Genomic DNA, 20,635 nt, shown 5'->3' with positions numbered 1-20,635 from the left:
ATAGGGGAATGATAGCTGAGTGAGTTGTGCGTTGTGCGCCCCCTCCTACACTGCGCTGAGGCTGGAGCCTCTCCTGCCTCTGTCCTGCTGCCATGGGTAACAGGATAGCGCTTAGTACAGAAGCTGAGTTTTATGCGCTTGTTCCCCGTTCCTGACCTCGGGGATTATGTTAGCGCAAGCAACATGTATGACGAGCTGTGACCCCAAGATTGCAGGTACTGTTTGTGGCCTGTCATCATATACCAGCAATCTCCTGGCAGCGCTGCAACAAATGTAGCGCATTGGTGTCACATTATATATACATTTTTGTAATACGTTTTATTTTACAATAGCCATCTTTCTCCTCCTGTCAGCTCCGAACAGTGGCTGCTGCTGGTGAGGAGGGACAGCTCCCGGCAAAGTTTCCACCGCCCACCCAGAGGACAGGGCACCGGCGGGGAGGGGCGCGGAGCACGCACGTCTAGAGGAATGCCGGGGACGCCTTCCTTCATATAACACACATCTTACTTGCGAGGCTGTTTCCATTGCCTTATCCTCCTCTTGCGGATTGGGGATAAACTGCAAGCAGGAGGGGCTGTGAGCAGCAACAGTAACACCCGGCTACCGGATTTCAGTAGCATGGCATCAAGGAGAATGGAGACCAAGCCAGTTATAACGTGTCTGAAAACCCTCCTGATTATCTACTCTTTCGTCTTTTGGGTGAGTAAAATCCGGGCTGGGGGGTGACTGGAGAAACTGCAGAGAAGGATACTTGCTTTGATGTGCCGAATGGAAATAAATTAGAAGTAATAACGTATATTTTCTGAGATTTTCATCCCCTCCCTTTTTCTCTGTATCTCCCCTCCACTCCTTCTGCATTGCCCTAGTCGTGTTTACTGCGCAAAATGAGATCCTTGTTGTGCCAGTCTGGGGACATGGGACAGCTCAGACACCGCTGTCCGATCCCAGCCTCTGCTAATAGCGATCTGGGGAAATCACTGTCACTCAATGGCCATACGGGCAAGGTGCATGGAGGCTGCATCCCTTCCATGTCACGTCTACCTGCCATTAAGATTGCTTGTAATTACGTCTGCATCAGTAATCCACCCAGAAATATACATTACATAAGATTTCATTTATGCGCTGCAGCCTCCTCGCACACTGTCCTCCATCACTCACTTAATACAAGCTTTAATTAATGGGATCAGGCAACCCTGATAATACAGAGAGACGTGCCTGTATCCAGTGTTGCTAAGGACCAGGGGTTTATTATAGGGGAATGCAACTCTAATAGGCAGATATAATCATCTGCTGCAAAGGTTGGCATTATATTAGTGCTTGTAATGCAGTATTTCTAGAAAAATACTGCTGGGAGATAGGATTCTCCACACAGCTGTAGTTGATACACACATAATGTTCTACCTGACAGCTGTTATCCCCTGTAATTCATAGCATATATAAGGAAAAAACAATAGAGGTCTGGAGATCGTTTTAGAAAATTAAATATTCAATTTATGTTCCTTTTCCCTGTGGATGGCATGCTGGCATTGATACGCATTGATATTTTGCTCCTATGGTGTATTGAAATGCTCTGATGGGTTTAAAAATAGTATTTGTTTCCACATGCTTACATTTGTTTGCTGGGTGCTGATAACAGCAGTTGGCTTCAGTCCAGATACCCAAGATTGCACTAGTGTGCCTGGGTTCTATTCCACACATGCAAAGTAAGACAATTATACAGCATGCAAGGCATTTAACCCCATGTTTACTTTAAAGTAAAGTATCCTGTTTTATCCATAGAATAGCTTGCTGTGAATCGCTGGAATAATGTGATTAGTCTGAGTATGTGAGATTTATGGGGCTCAGCAGGATTGACTAATATGCCGTACCGAATGGAAGACAAATACCAGCATCACTATTGTTATATTGATTAAATGTGTTGCACATAATTGTGGAGCTTGTAGCATCATGCTTGTTGTCCTGCTGACTGTTAGTTCCTGATCGATGTTTGACAAAACAACAGCATTTGGAGGTGGAAAATATCCATAGGTGCCAGTTGACGATGTTCCAGATATCATCTTAAAGAAAATGAAAATAGAGGGATTTGTTTGGAGAGATAGTGAAATGATACTGCAGATGCTCAAATATTATTTCCATGTTTTTTTTACCATAATTCATTATTGCAATATCTCTCTTAAGAGCGCATCGTTCCTACCCGCCTCCCCCCATTCCCCGCTCCCCCCACCTTCCCTGGTTTCACACTGCTTGTGGAGAGTTTGTCTACAGGTTTCCTATAAGCCTGAATAGGAAGATTTTCTATCCAACACCCAGCACAGGCAGGGCATGTTAGGAATTGAGAGTTGGCATACAGTTGTCAGTGGTTTACAGCATTGCATCGAGGGCTTGGATGTAAACGTCATCTATACTTATGTTTTTTTTTTATTTACCTTTTTAATACCGCATCAGTATACTTGCTACACTAGACCTGATATGAAAATATGGATTTATGCAGAATCTGATTCCAGAGATTTGTGTGGGTGTAACTCGATCTTTACAAGCACTCATGCAGGGGCGTAGCAATAGGGGGTGCAGAGGTAGCGACCGCATCGGGGCCCTTGGGCCAGAGGGGCCCCGAAGGGCCCTCCCTTAACTACAGAATTAGCTCTCTATTGGTCCTATGCTCATAATAATGATTTCTGTAGATACTTTGAATAGTGGTAATCATTAACAAACTGTTCCCCATCCCCCTCTTGCACCTCTGACACTGTAGTTGCCATTGGCAGATTTTGGTGCGCCGTATAAATTGTTATGTATAGAGTGCTTGGGGGGCCCCATTGTAAAACTTGCATCGGGGCCCACAGCTCCTTAGCTACGCCACTGCACTCATGCAATTAGGGTGTTGATCATTTCACCAGCAGCTGACTATTTAATGGTTAATTAATCAACAATAACCCATAGCCCGTGAAAAATTCCTGATTACCTCATGTTTAGCGCTGCGTAATATGTTGGTGCTTTATAAATACAATAAATAAATAAATGTTTACATATTAGTTTTCTAAGCATCTGTGTATCAATAGGGCTCAGGAATTGAGAACATAACTAAAAAAGAGGAACATCTTCCACTGCAAAAAAAAAAAAAAAACATGCAAAAGACACACCCCTAACACCTCTTCACCCACACCTTCTGCAACCATCCAGCCACGCTTCCAACCCCAACACCCTTTCACCCACACCTTCTGCACCCATCCAGCCACAACACCAACACCCCTTCAAGCACACCTTCTGCACCCATCCAGCCACGCCTCCAACCCCAACACCCCTTCGCCCACACCTTCTGCACCCATCCAGCCACAACACCAACACCCCTTCACCCACACCTTCTGCACCCATCCAGCCACGCCTCTGACACCCATTCAGTCATGCCCCACAACACCTCCAGTTATGCATACTGTAAATTATTCATGACCAAAAGACGTTTTTATTTCTAAACTCATTCTTATGGTTTTTTTTTTTATCACTTCTCTTGTGTTCATAACAGCATCTGAAAATAGAAAAGACAGTAATTTAGAAGATGGGCATCAAGTTTAAGACAATGTTCTTTTTAGTAGGTATAATTTTTTTTTACAGGTCCATACATAAGACCTAGAACAGGGATAGCTGAGGAGGAAAGAGGGACAGAGAATCTGCATCATAAAGTAGCACTGTGACTCAAAAAAGGAGCATTTGGGAGCTGTGCTTAAATGGTACCTGAAGTGATATGTAACATGATGAGATCATCATTTGTATAGTGAATCCCAATATTACTTAAAACTAGGATGTGTTTCTTTCTCTCTTTTCTCACTTGAAGAGTTAGAATTCAGAGCTCTGAGGTTAGTTTTACACTTGGGCGTTGCATTGCACTATGTTATAATGTGCTCAAAATGGAACCAAAAATAACATTTGTGGTGGCATTCAATGTAGGTGTAATGTGGGGAAGAAGCAACTGAAGACTAAAGGTGGCCACACACGATACAATAAAATGATCCGATTTTACTGCAATTTGATAAAAACGATCGGATCTCCCGAAAAAATCGAAAGCTTTTTTTTTCATTCGACTGAAAAATCCAATCGGATTTCCCGTTTTCTTCGATTTTTATTGATCCGGAATGCCAGATATTTTTCTTCAAACTTTCTAAAGATTGTATGGTGTGTGTTAGATTGTCAATTTATTAATAAACACGCTATCAATTTTGTCAGAGTTTCCAATCATTTTTATCATAATTGGGGAAAAATTGAGCATAGGTGTGTTACAATCAGTGAGAAAAATTGTTTGCAATTCTCAAATTGAACAGATATTTAAAAAATTGTATGGTGTGTGGCCACCTTATGCACCTTAATTGACATTGTGGGCGTCAACATGTGTGATGCTGGCAACTGAAATGTTGCACCAGGTTACAATCAGCTAAACAGTGTTGACTGCCACGCAACATGTCAGTTTGAAGGTACCCTAAATGAAAGAAGTTTTGAATCAGGATGATACCATTTATTGGCTAACTTAAAGGGAAGATCCGAGGAGAAAAAAAAACAAGTCCTACTTACCCGGGGCTTCCTCCAGCCCTTGACAGCCAATATGTCCCTCGCTGCAGCTCCCGTGTCCCGGGGTTCCCTCCGTTGCAGATGCCAAACTTGCCAGGTCGGCATCCTCTGCGCAAGCGCCCAGCTGCGCCGCTCGTGATCCTGCTCACATGGACTGTAACGTTCTGTGCTGTGGCAGTACTTCTACACCTGCACAGAGCGCGCCAGACCACGTGAGCGCGATCACGAGTGGCGCAGTAGATGCCGCCTGGCGAGGTCAGCATCTGCAATAGAGGGGACTCCGGTGAGGGACATTTTGGCTATCAGGGGCTGGGGAAAGCCCCGGGTAAGTAGAACTTGTTTTTTTTTTCCTCGGATCGCCCATTTAAAAGAAAAATAGTAAGTCAAAAGTTTACTCTTTTTCTTTGAAGTTAGCCAACAAATGGTATGATCCTAATTCCAAACTTCTTGCTTTTACTGATGGCTAACATGGTAGAATACTCTACTGCTACTACCCTAGATGACAGTCTCTCTGCAGGCTGAACAATGTAATTCTCATTGTTAACTAATCAGAGTTCGTAAAACTCACATGTGGCTGAAGAAAGCACTTCTGAACACAGGGAACAGATAACAAGTTCAGAATTTCGTATTTTGTATGTATAGGAGTTGAATAACATTTAAAAAACCCTATACACATAAAATATGGCCAAGATTCATACAGGCACTGCCAAAGCAAGGGGAAATGGTGAGTCCTGGGGGTTGGGTGTGGGATAAGGGAACAATGGGTAAGCAGTCAGTGGACATTTTCAGGTTTACGGTTCATTTATGCTTCTTTTAGTCTGTAGCATGCTGTGACATAGTGTGCAGTGATTGTCACTGTGGATTTCTCTTCTCCCAGTATGAGGAGTTTTCTCTCATCCTCTAATGTGTGAAATTCTAGAGATAGTTCCATCAGTTTAAGGCTGGTTTCACAGTGGGACGTTACAGGCGCACGTTAGAGCAGCCTGTAACGCACCCCACCGCACAGCAATGAAAAATCAATGGGCTGTTCACAGTGCCCACGTTGCGTTACTTAGTAACGCTGCGCCATAAGACAACGTACTGCATGCAGTACTTTATAAGCGGCAGAGCCGCGTTAGACTGCTTGCACATGCTCAGTAATGTTGGGGAGGAGCGGATAGCGCCCAGGCACATGGCTAATTAATATTCACTGCACTCAGTGACGTGCAGTGTTTACTTCCTGGAGCGTCCGCTCTGTGCGGCGATTGGCCGGGCGGGACCACGTGATGCCGCATGCGTCCAAGAGTACGCATCACGGCATCACGGACGCCAGAGTGAGCTGCACAACGCGGCTCACTCTGACGTCCACAGCAGAGAGCACCAGGCGTTGCGTTAGGGGCACGTTATGCGACCATAACATCCCCTAAAACGCAACGTCCTGGTGTGAAACCAGCCTAAAGGTTTATTTGGGACAGTGCAGCAGGAAGTGATTCTAATCCTCGGGGGTCTTCTGCTCACAGAGTTGTCAGAGTCTATTCTCCCTAGGTTTGTACCTCTGCCTGTGTCTCCCAGACTTTATTTCAAGGTTGAGAGCACTCAGTGTGTAGACACTCATGAGTCTTTAGACTTATGTATCTGAGACAGTAAAATGTTTTGCATGGATTTTAACCTTTAGGCCTCTTTCACAGTGGGACAGTGCGTTTAATGCGACGTTAAGGTTGCATAACGTGCCCCTAATGCAACGCATTGAAAGACTATAACTTGGACGTTATAGTACATTCTTTAGCCCTGCGTTTGGTGCGCCGTTTTCATCGCACAGTGATGGAACGAAAACGACGCATGCGTTACATTTAAAAAACAAACAAACATTACTGAACATGTGCAACACACACAACGCAGCAGATTTATTGCTAAACGCACAGCATGCAGCACCTTCTAAATATTGCTACACGTTACACACAACGTAACGTGTGCACTGTGAATGTTGCACAGACTTAATATTGCTGTGCCTTAGTCCACGTTAAAACATTTTCTAACGTGCGACTTAAACTTCGCACCGTGAAAGAGGCTTTAAAGTGTACCCAAGGCGAACCTGGAGTACAAAACCACATATTCTGCCCTCTGCATCCTATATAGGCTTCCCACGCTGTCCTCTGGTTGAGTACAGCCCCCCAGAGAAGTTCAACAAGGACTTTTTTCGGAATGAACATTACGACCACTCTCATCTGATGCGAGCACGGCTATACTGCGCCTGCGTGAATATAGCTGCGTCTCCATTTAAGCCAAAGCCACTCATGCTTGTGTGGTTGAGCACGGCCCCAATGTTTTAGAGCCTAGGTTCTCAACGTGTGGTACGCGTACCCCAGGGGGTACTTCTAATGGTTCTAGGGGGTACTCAGGCTTGATATACTTAGCCAAGAATAACAAATTTAGAGTTTTAGAAAATGATAAATCTTATTTAACCCCAACCCCAAATTAGTATTTTAGCTAAATAAAAGCAATAGTAAAGGCTTGGAAATAGTTTAGAACCAATTATAATGTACTACGATTAAATATATATTTGTCAAGGGGTACTTGTGATAATGTTTACTATGCTAGGGGGTACATGGTGAGTACAAGGCTTTAAAAGGGGTACACACCGATAAAATGTTGAGAAACACTGTTTTAGAGGATACAGGGCAGTGGCAAAGGTCCTGAGGACAGCATGGGAAGATTCTGGAGGATCCTATTTAGAATTAGGACTAGATATACAATTGTTGGTCTCATAATCTTATTTTCACTTCAGGTTTGCTTTAAAGAGGAACTGTAACATCAAAATGTCCCCTGGGGGGTACTCACCTCGGGTGGGGGAAGCCTCAGGATCCTAATGAGGCTTCCCACTTCGTCCTCCGTCCTTCGGGGGTCTCGCTGCAGGCCTCCGTACAGCGGCGACGTAAATATTTACCTTCCCGGCTCCTGCGCAGGCGCTCTGGTGGCTGTCGGCTCCGAAGTAAGCGGAAATACCCGATCGTCGTCGGGTCTGCTCTACTGCGCAGGCGCAAGTCTCCGGCGCCTGCGCAGTAGAGCGAACCCGACGGAGATCGGGTATTTCCGTCTAGTTTCGAGCCGAACGCAGCCACAGCGCCCCCGCTGGAGCCTGCAAAGGTAAATATTGAACTGACAGTCGGGTCTGTCGCCGGCTGTTCGAAGGGCTGCAGCGAGACCCCCGTGGGACAGAGGACGGCGTGGGAAGCCTCATTAGGATCCCGAGGCTTCCCCCACCCGAGGTGAGTACCCTCCAGGGGATCTTTTTGATGTTACAGAGTCTCTTTAAGAAGTGCACATAATAGACACCGACCTGCTAACATGTTTATTTGGATAGGAGGAGCCTGCAAATATTGTGGGAATGTACAAAAGAACTTGAAGCTATTTGGAATTTGCCCGTTTGCCATGTGAATATTGTATGTTTTGTATACTTACAACTCAGGCAAGAAGAATTTTGAAACTTACTCGGCAACTTCAGCCTTCTTATTTGTTTGGCTTTTAGTTTTGTTTACTATCTTATTATGTGAGCTTATGCTAGCTTTATAACAAACAATATAAACACTGGTTTAATGAAACTGCACAGCAGTGGGGTTGTAGGCACAGGCAATATTCTGTACATTGAGGTCACATGGATGTGAAGATTAAGTGCCTGCTGGCATATTGCCTTTTTCCCAATGTCTATTTCAATACAGAATCTCTGTGGAGCAGATATAAACCTGCCACACTAACAATCTGTGTCAAGTGTCAGGAACTGAATTAGGAAGCACTTCACACAAACAGGATGTGGTGGATTGTGTCAAAGAGTATTGTTGGATATGGTTGTTTTGTCATTACACATGTAAATCGTGTGATTCTCACTGATTGCATAGATTTAGTTCATTAAGATTATTTTGTCATCTGCAGGTAGTACGGTAGAACACTGATCTCAGATATGTTTTCTTATGGATAACTGTACTAGTAAAACCTTTCCCTGCAGCGATCTTCAGAAACATACTGGTAGCAATAGGCTAGTTGGCGTTCTCATTTATTTATGAATACCTGTAAGGGACAGTAATAAAGGTGCATACACCTGCACCACCACCGTGCTGCCCAGCTGCTCAGTGTTCTCTGAAAAGTGCTACAGCTGCCTATTCCTGTTATAATTTCAGGAAAACAACACAGCTTTTTCTTTTATTTACATATGCAGTAAAGAGTCTTGTCTTTACTAATAACACTAAACTAATTTAGACAGTGCCATATATTGTTATTATTGCTTACATATCACAAATCCAGTCCTAAATATGCTATGCTGCATCTGTCTCCAGATTCCTTCTCCAGCAGAACAGCAGCTTTCATAAAGTTGCTGGGGTTAGTGAATCCTGTCACTATTTCATACCAAACAAACTGAACAGAGATTTGTGAAGCAAGATGTTTTAGCTTAGTGGGGTTGCACTCCTGGTGCCTGATACAAAAAAGCTCAGTAAGTAGCCCACTGCAATTTTATTGGCCCTAATGCCAGGAGAGCACCACTCGTTGTTCTATTAGTGTCACACGTGTTACTAGGATAACAAGCATGTTGCTATAATAATGCACGGTGTAACGTGTGTTAACATATAACGCACATGTTACCATGGTAACACATAGCACTAATAGGGTAATTGCAATTGCTTCCCTGGTGTTAAGACCATTTAAATTGGACCTGAACTCTTGCACAGGACAGCAGGAAAACAGAGAAATGCACCCTGTATGTATTTAGAAAGTTTAGCCTGTCTAACCCCCCCTCGTCTGTGACTAATCACAAGTTGTAATTTGATATCTCACCTGTGTCAGCAGAGAAGCTAATTGGTAAACACAGGCTGTTAAGATGCCTGCTTCCATGAAAGCAGGAAGTAGATACACTGCAGATATGTTGCAGGATTTGTATCAGATGTAACAAAGAAATGTTTTTCTTTAAAGGTTATTATGCTGTTAAAGAGAACCCGAGGTGGATTTTAAGAATGATATCTGCACACAGAAGCTGGGTCTGCCTATACAGCCCAGCCTCTGTTGCTATGTAGTGTCCCCCCAGGCCCCCCCTGCGCTCTGCTATGCCCCCATAAATTACAGCCGCGCTGTCGACACGCAGCAGGCTGTTTTTACCTACGTAGTGTCACTCTCGCTGCTCCCCCCGGCTCCTGCATAGCTCCGGTCCCTGCCCGCGTCCCTTCCCTCCAATCAGTGGGGAGGGAAGGGACGCTGGTGGGGACCGGAGCTATGCAGGAGGCGGGGGAGCGGCGAGAGTGACACTACGTAGGTAAAAACAAAAAGTAAAATGTGATTATTGCAGTAGTGGCATGACTTATTTTTTAATTCCTGTGTCTGGGAAAGTGAGGGCAAACTAAACTGATCTTGTTTCACAAGCCTGAACTTAATTGTGTGACAGAGTGGGTTACTGTGAGGCTAATTGCACACTTGGTGCACACCGCAAGGATTTGCATGCGGTAGAAGAGCCTACGGCATCACACCGCACCATTGCATGCAGATTTGTCCTTGCGCTGAGGGTGCCAACAAGAAAATCTGCATACCCGTGCCCCCTGAACGTGCGCGCAAATGATGTCAGGCATCATAGACATATAAGTCACATGCACACTTCCAGACAGGAAGTGCATCACCTGACTTCACCGGGATGTGCGTTCGTGCTGCATTGCTACCGCAACAATCTATAAAGTTTGTTGCAGTGCCATTGACCCCAATGCAATTGTGACTTGAGTGGTACCGCTCAGCAACACATTGCACAGTCTGTGTTGCCTCTGCATCGTCCAGAGTCCTTCTATCGCATTGCGATGCAGCGTGGGTACTGTGGCCAGGCTCATAGAGACTAATGGCCAGAGCGGCGGGGGAGAGTACCACGAAATGTTGCAAAGTGATAGTGTGCAAGAGGCCTCATCCAGCACAAAAACCTCAGGGGTTTGTTAGTAGTAGCGATGTTCAATGAGATGCTAATAAATCTGTCCCACATGTAGATGTCATGCAAAACACAAGCAGCTAGGAACTGGGTCAGTCAGGTGCATTTCCTGGTGTTCCAAACTTCATACAGTTTGAATGTTCTACATAAAGATGGCCTAGGCTATAAGAAGATTGCCAACACCCTGACACTGGGTTTAGAGCTGTATCATGCGGCATCTGGTTTTAACCTGCCTAGATGTTGTTGAATTGAGAATGGAGCTATGGAAGCACCGTACTACCGCCATCTGCAGCTTCCTGAGAACATATAAGTGCCTAACAGCCACCCCCGCGTATTCAGCTCTCTGCTGTCAGCTATCGTCATGCTAAATAGCCTAGAATTTGGTTGCACCGATGTGCTGTGTGCAGTTTGTAAAGTTCCTCCGCTCCAAGTCTTCGTGTGCCCTGGGAAACACTTTCAATGATGAATCTGGCAAATACTTTGAAGCTACCTGATCACGGTTTTGCCACCATTTACTGCAGTGTTCATAAACATCTATCTGGACATTTCTTGCTGAATGTGAATATAGGTATCTGAAACCTGTTTGCCACTATGAGATCTGTCTTTAGACATTTTTCAGTAGCATATCCTAGGCATACAATGCTGCTCTATGGAACAAGGGTTGAGAGTTGAGATGATTGAGAAAAAGAAAGTAAACAATCCGGGCTATCTAGTCTTATCTGAATTCATCATTATACATTTCACCAAGCTGTTTCACTGATCAGTAATGTATATTCATGTGGGAAAAGGTAGAGCAATTCCCCATTGTTAAAAAGATGCAACATTTTAAACGTTTATTGTGATGGGAAATGGTGGTGCTTTGGGGTGGGGGTTAGAAGGAGGTAATGCTATTAATTACAGTTAAGCTGGCCATACATGTAATGAGAGCAGCCTAAAGAAATTTCCAATCGATACCCCTGAGTTGGTATTCTTATTGGAGAATACCCTCTGTGATGCATTAGTCTGCAGCCCCATTATTTACTTTTCCCTGTCTATAATCCTGATCATTTTTTCCCTCCAAATGATTTCAATATTGTCAGTTATGCTCATGCGTAGCAGACAGCTAAAAGGCAACTTAGTCATTTTGTTAGAGTTTCCCTGACATTCTGCTATGCCTACAGTCATTTATGTAATACTAAGAGAATACAATCCTCAATGTACTTTGTAAAAGTAAAAAAAAAGCTTAGGTATTCCAGTTTCTCAATATCTGGCAGTGCCTTGCCTGTCAGCAGGGCTAATGTGAGTAAAGCTGGCCACTAACGGTCCAATTTCTAGCGAAAAATCGTTCGAGCGATCAGAAATTCTGATCGGACAAAAAATCGTTCACTACACCATCAACTAACCAATCATTGCTTCCTATCTATCACGACCACCAAGAAAATCCATATTTTCGTTCGACGAAAATTCATTCGGGTGACATTTTTTTCACTTGTTCATAATCGATTGTGTCCACCAATGGAGATTATTTACAACCAATCCGATCAGAATTTCTGATCGCTCGAACGATTTTTCGCTAGAAATTGGACCGATAGTGGCCAGCTTTACAGAGATCAACCTCTTCACTTGGTTCCACCTAAAAAGACTTCTAACTGCCATTTAATTCCCTGCACATAGCTGTTGACCTAACAAACTATGACAGGTCCTCCATTAAAACAATCTTCTTGTGTGGGATCCTACCACTGTCTCAAAATCTCCCAATAGCTGTTAAAAGTCTTGTCAGTCTTGTCAGTCTGTGCCTCTCGTTCACTTTACCCAGAAGCTGATTAGTACAGTAATCGTCAGTTGTTGAAAGGTGGCATTTATAAGCCCTTTCTGACATAAAGTATTCTGAGGATTTTATACTGCTGCCATATTTAAATTACTGCAGGGGAAAGATAATGTTCTAGTGTTATTTTAAAAGTCATGATCAGAGACACTTTACAGTTCTTTTTTACTAGAAATCCTGCACCTTTTCCTTCTTATGAGCTGGCAAAGTCTATAGGGCACATTTATTCTAAATGTCATACAGACTAGTCGATGTGTGAGGAAGTGTGGTAAAATAGAAGCAAATATACATTAAAAAGCAGAAAAGATATGCAATTACATATTCACAAGAACCGCATTAGTTGCTCAAGATGGGGGGAAAATATCATATTGCTCAGTGCATCAACTGTAAAATAAATGGAAATAATGAGCTTTGAAGATACTAAATTGTGAAGAATAAGAAGTGACTGAGGAGAAACAGAGAGCAAAAAGATCAGTTTCATGTATGTATAATCACTCAGCTAAAAACTGTATTAAATAAAATGTGAAAAGACTCAAGTTTACTTGTTCAAAAATGCAATAAAAATGGTCCATATACCATCTAGGTTAGGTAGGTATTACTGTCCCTTTAAAACAAGAAGAAACTCTGAAATAACATTCATCAAAAACATGCCATACATCAGATTTGCTTTTGTGCACAAGTATTATTGTCCATTTACAAATTATAAGTTCGCAAAGTACAGTTTATCTGCTCTGAAAGCTGCAATTGTAATTTTTGCATAGCGGCTGTATGTATATATTATAACTTATCCGGTTAGAATTTCTCATCTGTGTAAACTTCCTGCTTGTGTTCAGCTGAACCACTGCTAGGATTGTTTACTAAGGGCCGGTTTACACAGACGGTTCCTCCGTCATTTTTGCAGACATCTTTTTCATTTGTTTTTTTTAAAAAGAACTGCTTCCATTCAAAATAAATGGAAGCAGTTCTTTCACTAACAGTGCACACGTTTGCTATCATTTACCATTGTTTGTGCAATGGCAGTGTTTGCGCATCCTCCCCAAACACTAAACCCCTGTCCTTTCTAGACGTTGCATGCAGCTTCTGGGACCTCAATCGTCGTTGTTTTTTTAACAAAAAGCTGGGACATAAACAAATGAAACGCAGCGCAACACGAGTAAACTACGCACTTGTTGTTTCCAAGCACCAGAAATTCCTTAACTGCCCGCTGCTGGAGGAAGCCCATGTGAAACTAATAGTGGCTGATAAGGAAACATAAACAAGACAATGTTATCACTTCCTCAACTTCGAATTCGAAGCAGTGCTTACCACTGAAGAAGAAAGTGCTGTGTTTAACTGGATGCTGTTCTGCTACCAATTTTGTTTCTGGTGTTAGGTTTTACAATGTAAATAAACTTTTAGAGCAAAGAAGAAATGCTTTATACCACTTTAATACTAGTATAAAAGTAAGGATGGCATTGTGGGGTGACTTATGTTCATTTCAGCTGTCCATTCTGCTCAGAGGAATGTAAAAACAGGCACATTTCTGTATGGCATCAGATGTTTGGAGCAGGCACAGAGCATCTCTATCGCTCTTCATTAAATTTGTAAATTAGTAAATCTATTCCAGTGATGATTTTTTTTCTTTAATTAAAACAAATTCTTCAAAATCTGCCATCTGATATAACCAAGTTGTTTGTTCTGAAGTAAGTGTTTTCAACGTCAACATAAATATTAAGAATATTCATTGTTATGCCTCATTAGCATAGCTACGGTGCACTTATAACTGATTGAGGTTGTACAGAAATATACATAATGTGGCTACAGTCATCCTTTGCTAAACCTGCTGTGTATTTCTGGTCACTGACGCTGTCTAATGTTTCATGTATCAACACGTAGATCACAGAATTATTATGTATTGCAGCTAGTTTCTGTATTGGCTTACATCTCTTTGCCTGGTGTCATTTGTATGCAGTCTGAGCTGCTGTTGAGTTGCATTCCATTGCATTACACTATTTGCATGTTATGCCTGGTACACACCATGCAATTTCCTGTCAGATTGATAGGTCAAATCAATCATTTCCGACAGCTCCGCTCAGATTTCTGATCGATTCTCGACAGAAGGGATCGGAATAATGATCAGAAATTAGATTGGGCCTGTCGGAAATTATCAATTCCACCTGTTGATCTGTTTGATGGTGTGTACCTGGCATTAGAAGCAATGTTCCATATGTTTGTTGTCCTTTGTGAAGATTTGTCATCACATTGTTAACAACAATTACTGTGGGTGACAGATTTGACTTCTGCAGTGCTTAGTTTTCTCTTAAAAGCCCATCCTAGACACACATTTGTATCTGTGTGGGCTCTCAGTTACAGAACTTATTTTTGTTTGTATATAAACTCCTTGATCAGCTTAAAGAGAAACTCCAACCAAGAATTTAACTTTATCCCAATCAGTAGCTGATACCCCCTTTTACATGAGAAATATATTGCTTTTCACAAACAGACCATCAGGGGGCGCTGTATGGCTGATTTTGTGCTGAAACCCCTCCCACAAGAAGCTCTGGGACCATGGTACTTTTGGCAGTTTGTTACAATGTAACAAGGTTCACAGACAGGAATTAGCTGTTTACAGCTGTCTCTAACAGCCAAAACAGCTAGGAGCAGCTACATAAGCTGCCCACAGTAAAAATGTCACCATGTAATAAATGTCAGAATGTAAATCGGGGAGAGGAAAGATTTTACAATGAGCAAACACTGACTAAATCATTTATACATAATTATTGTAAAAATGAAGCACTTTTTTTTTATTACATTATTTTTACTGGAGTTCCTCTTTAAGTCAAATAAACCATATCACGGTGGATAAACCCTCTTTCTTACATTGACATTTTGAGCCAAAAGGGGTGTTTCAGCTTATTTGCAGGTGATATACTGTGTACGGCCTCCCTATGGAAAGCGCATTAGAAGTGTGCCGTAATCCGGAGTTTCTTTACTCAGTTCTCAGGTACCCCCAACAGTACATGTTTTGCAAAATACCACAAACATTCACAGGTGAGGTAATTAGTGTCTCAGCAGAGCTCATTAACAACCTCTTCGAATTTCTACAAAACATGCTCTATTGGGGGTATTAGAGCACTGAGCTGAGAGACCGTGCCTTGGGAGGGGGTGATTTTGGGATTATAGTCATGGGAGGGTATAGGTGACAGTATAAGGGGTATATAGTCCATAAGGGTGGGGAGGGTATGGAGGCAGTATAAGGGCAATACAGTCCATGGGGTATCATGTTCCTCTCAGTTGGTGTCAGCCAACATATCGTGATATTTCTCCTTGCTCCAACTTGCATCATCACGTCTCCCCGGCAGCTTCTGAACTGGTCACTAGATCACCAGACTCACTGCCATGTGACCACAGTGAGCCTAGACCTCTCACAACCAGTTAAGGTGCTGCTGGTGAGATAGGAGGATGCAAGCTATAGTGAGGAAAGGTATTGAATGCTTTTAACAGCATGCTTATGAACGGGCCAAAAGTGGGTGGGGGTGAGCTTATCCACGGATTGGCCTATTTACGGTCATATAGTTAGGCGTTTAGACACTGACCAATTCCTACACTAAAGACTGCCGGTGCAATAGGCTGCTATCTTCTCAAACTCTCTTTGTTGTGCCTTCCCTCTTGCAGTATGAATGGTGTTGATGAGGATGCAACCAAACTGACATAGTGCATCTGGTCATATGACCAAAATTTCAAGACAGAATTTGTAACTGCAGAAAACACATATCACATGAAAAATGAAACATCTGAGCACTGAGACTATAAAGCAATTAGATTATTGTTTATCGTTTATAAGAAACATTTTTAGGAGAAAATCTAGCATATGTACAAGCGCCTCATGATGTCATTGATGATGTAAGTTGTGATCTGCCATGTTGGATCCTGGTCTTCCTACTAATATTGTTAAATGTTCTATTGTAGTTCAAGCAGCCGGGTGCCTCCCACTTGCCTCCCCTCTTCTTCCCTCCTATAGAACATAACAGTGTGAAAGTTGTTCCAAACTGTCAAAGCAATCACTTATGATAGTTTTGTGTGATAACAGTTATGTATACAATGATTTTGTGTAGGACTGCATTAAAGTGAACCTTAAGCCAGAAAAAAAATGAGTTTTACTCACCTGGGGCTTCTACCAGCCCCCTGCAGCAGTCCTGTGCCCTTGCAGCCACTCACTAATCCTCTGGTCCCCCTCTGCCAGCTAGTTTCGTTTTTGCCGACAGGCCCGTCAGTACTGGCCACGCATATCTTTTTCCGCATTCCCGACTATAATTAGCGATATTGCGGACCGCAACGCGTACAAAAATACGCGTAGGTAATGCGGCAATGCGTATCTTTGTACGCGTTGCCGGGTGTTCCCTGACGACGGCGAAAGGCCGAAACCGGTCGGAACGACAACTGGAGACTGGGCAATTGTACAAAAGATCGTGAGACTGTTGCTGTGTATTGGTGTACACTACATGCTTATTACTACTAAGGGTCCCTGTTAAAAGGACCCCTAAAGTAAGATATTGTATATGTGTAACTGTTTGGATTTTTATTAAAACTGTATGGCTGATATTGTGGTGAAACCCTTTCCACAGTGTGATGTCAGGACCATGGTTCTGACATCACACTGTGGGAGCATTGTTGCGTTGTGGGAAATAACAGCTGTTTCCAACTGCCAAAAAAAGCGAGCAGCATCTCCCTCCACTGATATCACCTGCCAGCAGTAAAATGTCACAACATGATAAATGTCAGTGTAACGACCGGTGTAACACAGAGAGGATCTGATTACCGGTGATCTGCAGTATCACTGGCAATACAGATATATACCCGATTATTGATGATCTGCAGTATCACCGATAATCAGATATACAAGCTAACCTCTGGACACCTGAGTAGAGTGTTTGGTGCAAACAGTAATATTGAGAGGACTGTGCCTCAGCGCAGTAAGGAGTACTGCACAATTCCTTCTGGACTCTCCCGGAGGGAGGAGTCAGGCTGAGAGAAGGAATGTCAGAACGAGAGTGACACTCAAGAGGAAGTGTCACTATCAGGACTGGGAACCGCCTCTAACAGTAAGGTCGGTTCTCGAGGTCGGATCAGGTCGTAACCACACGGACAGACAAGGTACAGAATCAGAAGGCAAAGGCGGAGTCTAAAGTACAGGCAGGGTTCGGCAACAGGGTATCAGAAATATCGAGGTACAAAATCGGAAGGTAGATGCAAAGTCTAAGGACAAGCCGGGGTACGGCAACAGAGTATCAGAAAGGCAAAGTACAGGATCAGAGTTCAGGAGAATAGTCAGGCAGGCAGAAGGTCATAACAGATAATCACAATCAAACTAGTACTTTAGACTATCAACAATCTCTAGCTAAGTGTAGGATTACAGCTCCAGCTGGTCCCGGCACACTTTCGGATCTGACTCAGGTCTGCGTGCTACCACGTAGTGATCGCAACGCCAGACAACCAGCAACTGAACAGCCAGCAGTATATATACACAGACACTCTCCAGGCCCCTCCCTAATTGCTGGACCAATGAGAGTTGTAGAAAATGTCAGCTGACCAGCCTGGTCAGCTGACTAACTTCTGGCTGTTATATAAGCTCTGCCTCAGGGCGCGTGCGCGCGCGCGTGTCACTCTGAATCTTGGTGGACTATCAGTCCCAGCCACACCAGTACTGTCTTGCAATGTATCCATTGGACCGAGCGTGGGAGCCGCCGCACCGCTCCCTACACCAGCGGCGGCTTCCCCACGCTCAGCCCCCTTGTCAGGGACACTGCCATGCGGCAAGTCCGCCGCCTCCAATGCGGATTCTGCCGCTCCCAATGTGGATTCCGCCGCTCTGCCTATGCGGCATGCAGCGGTTTTTCTGCGTTGTGACGCCATGCTGGACGCGGAAACAGCCGCCTCACCCTGAGAAGCGGCGGCTTTTCCGCGTTTCTTCACAGTCAGAATGTAAATCAGGGAAAAGAAAGATTTTACAATGGGCAAACACTGACTAAATCATTTATACATAATTATTGTAAAAATGAAGCACTTTTTATTACATTATTTTCACTGGCGTTCCTCTTTAAAGAGACTCCGTAACAAAAATTTCATCCTGTTTTTTATCATCCTACAAGTTCCAAAAGCTATTCTAATGTTTTCTGGCTTACTGCAGCACGTTCTACTATCACCATCTCTGTAATAAATCAACTTATCTCTCTATTGTCAGACTTGTCAGCCTGTGTCTGGAAGGCTGACAAGTTCTTCAGTGTTGTGGTTCTGTGATGCATCTCCCCCCTCCAGGCCCCTCTCTGCACACTGCCTGTGTATTATTTAGATTAGGACAGCTTCTCTCTTCTCTCTTATCTTTTACAAGCTGGATAAATCCTCCTCTGAGCTGGCTGGGCTTTCACATACTGAGGAATTACAGACAGGTAGAGCTGTCTGCACTCTGCAGGAAGAAACAGCTTGACACTTTAGTGAAAGATAGCTGCAGGGGGAAAGAAACACACAAATGATCTCTTGAGATTCAAAAGGAAGGGTGTATACAGCCTGCTTGTGTATGGATGTATTTTCTATGTGTGGACATACTGTACATCAACCTACTTCCTGTTTTGGTGGCCATTTTGTTTGTTTATAAACAAACTTTTTAAAACTGTTTTTAACCACTTTTAATGCGGCGAGGAGCGGCGAAATTGTGACAGAGGGTAATAGGAGATGTCCCCCATGGTATGTTTACTTTTGTGTGATTTTAACAATACAGATTCTCTTTAAGTTATCAACTGAAGTTTGGAAGCAGGCACTTAGAAAGCAAGTCTGTTGTTAGTGAGTGAGCCCTTTGACTGCCACTCATGAGGTATCCTTGTTATGGTTTGAAGGCTGTAGTAGCTAGTGATGCTCAGTGAGATGCAAATAATTTCATGTTGATTCAGATTTTATGGTAATTTTATGCAAATGTATGCAGCTTGAAAATGGACCAATTAACTTGGAATTATTTGCCTCTCATTGGCCAGCCTTGGTAACAGCAGCCTCACGCTTGCTTTCATGTTGAACTACTAGATCAGCTCTGTAGATTGGATTCAATTATCTATAGAAACATTATATCACTTCTGGCACAAGCATACTGCCTCTATTTTGCTGCCCTTCCTCCAGCTCCTTCTACCGATTGGTCTTTTCCCCGGCTAGTACTCCAGCACTCTCTTACTTTGGTGCCTGTAACTATCACTTATCCTCCACAGGTGAAGTGAGGGCATTTCTGGTAATGTGGATGCTGTGGCCCTGCAGAGGAGTGTGTCCCCTGACCCCTGCTGATCCCAGGATAGTCATCAGAGGTCAAATTTTGACCTGTGAAGTATTCTCAAGGGAACATTTCACACATGTTGCTACATGGGACATGGCTTTCCCCTAGTGGCAGTATGAAAAGAGGTTACAAACACAAAGTAAAATAATATAACAAAAATAAAAATTAAAAAGTTGACCCTCCTTTCCCCCTGTTGCCTACACACCCTCACACACAACACCATATATGCAACTGGAATACAAAGGCATGTATAAAAGTGCAGTACATGATAGACATAGCAGTATTATTAGAGACATTATTTTAAAATGGGAAGTAATAAAGCTAATTTGGGCACGAGGAACATTTACAGTTCTGCTTTTTTCTTTTTTTTTCTATTTTTGCCATTTTTGCAAAAGTGAGCAGTTGTACATTTAGACATATAGTAAATGCTCGGATTGCAAGTAACTTGGTTTGCAAGTGCTTTGCAATGCAAGCAAAAATTGCTTGACATTTTTACTTAAAGAGAACCCGAGGTGTGTTTAAAGAATGTTATCTGCATACAGAGGCTGGATCTGCCTATACAGCCCAGCCTCTGTTGCTATCCCAAACCCGACTAAGGTCCCCCTGCACTCTGCAAACCCTCATAAATCACAGCCACGCTGTGAGGCTGTGTTTACATCTGTAGTGTCAGTCTCAGCTGCTCCCCCGCCTCCTGCATAGCTCTGGTCCCTGCCCCCGTCCCTTCTCTCCAATCAGCAGGGAGGGACGGGAAGCAGGCGGGACTGGAGTTCTGCAGGAGGCGGGGAGAGCAGCAGACTGACACTATAGAGATAAACACAGCCAGCTCTGACAAGCTGTTTGTCAGCAGCGTGGCTGTGATTTATGAGGGGTTGCAGAGTGCAGGGGGACCTTAGGGGGGTTTGGTATAGCAACAGAGGCTGGGCTGTATAGGCAGATCCAGCCTCTGTATGCAGATAATATTCTTCAAACCCACCTCGGGTTCTCTTTAAAGAGGAACTCCAGTGAAAATAATGCAATAAAAAAGTGCTTCATTTTTACAATAATTATGTATAAATTATTT

The 20,635-nt window shown here is 43.3% G+C and overlaps 1 protein-coding gene across 1 annotated transcript in view; it reads left to right on the top strand.

Annotated features, from left to right (window-relative positions):
* The first annotated feature begins 501 nt into the window (after positions 1 to 501).
* Positions 502 to 20,635, top strand: part of TSPAN7 (tetraspanin 7) — a 189,638-nt gene continuing 169,504 nt past the window's right edge. Inside the window, exon 1 of the mRNA XM_068265611.1 lies at positions 502 to 699. Coding sequence (XP_068121712.1) covers positions 619 to 699 — 81 coding nt within the window. The 5' untranslated portion in view covers positions 502 to 618. The remainder of the gene's footprint in view (positions 700 to 20,635) is intronic.

The sequence above is a fragment of the Hyperolius riggenbachi genome, chromosome 2, assembly GCF_040937935.1.
Source record: "Hyperolius riggenbachi isolate aHypRig1 chromosome 2, aHypRig1.pri, whole genome shotgun sequence".
In the NCBI taxonomy this organism is placed as follows: domain Eukaryota; kingdom Metazoa; phylum Chordata; class Amphibia; order Anura; family Hyperoliidae; genus Hyperolius; species Hyperolius riggenbachi.
Note: the sequence above shows the minus strand (reverse complement) of the source record. Positions and strands in the feature narration are given on the sequence as shown.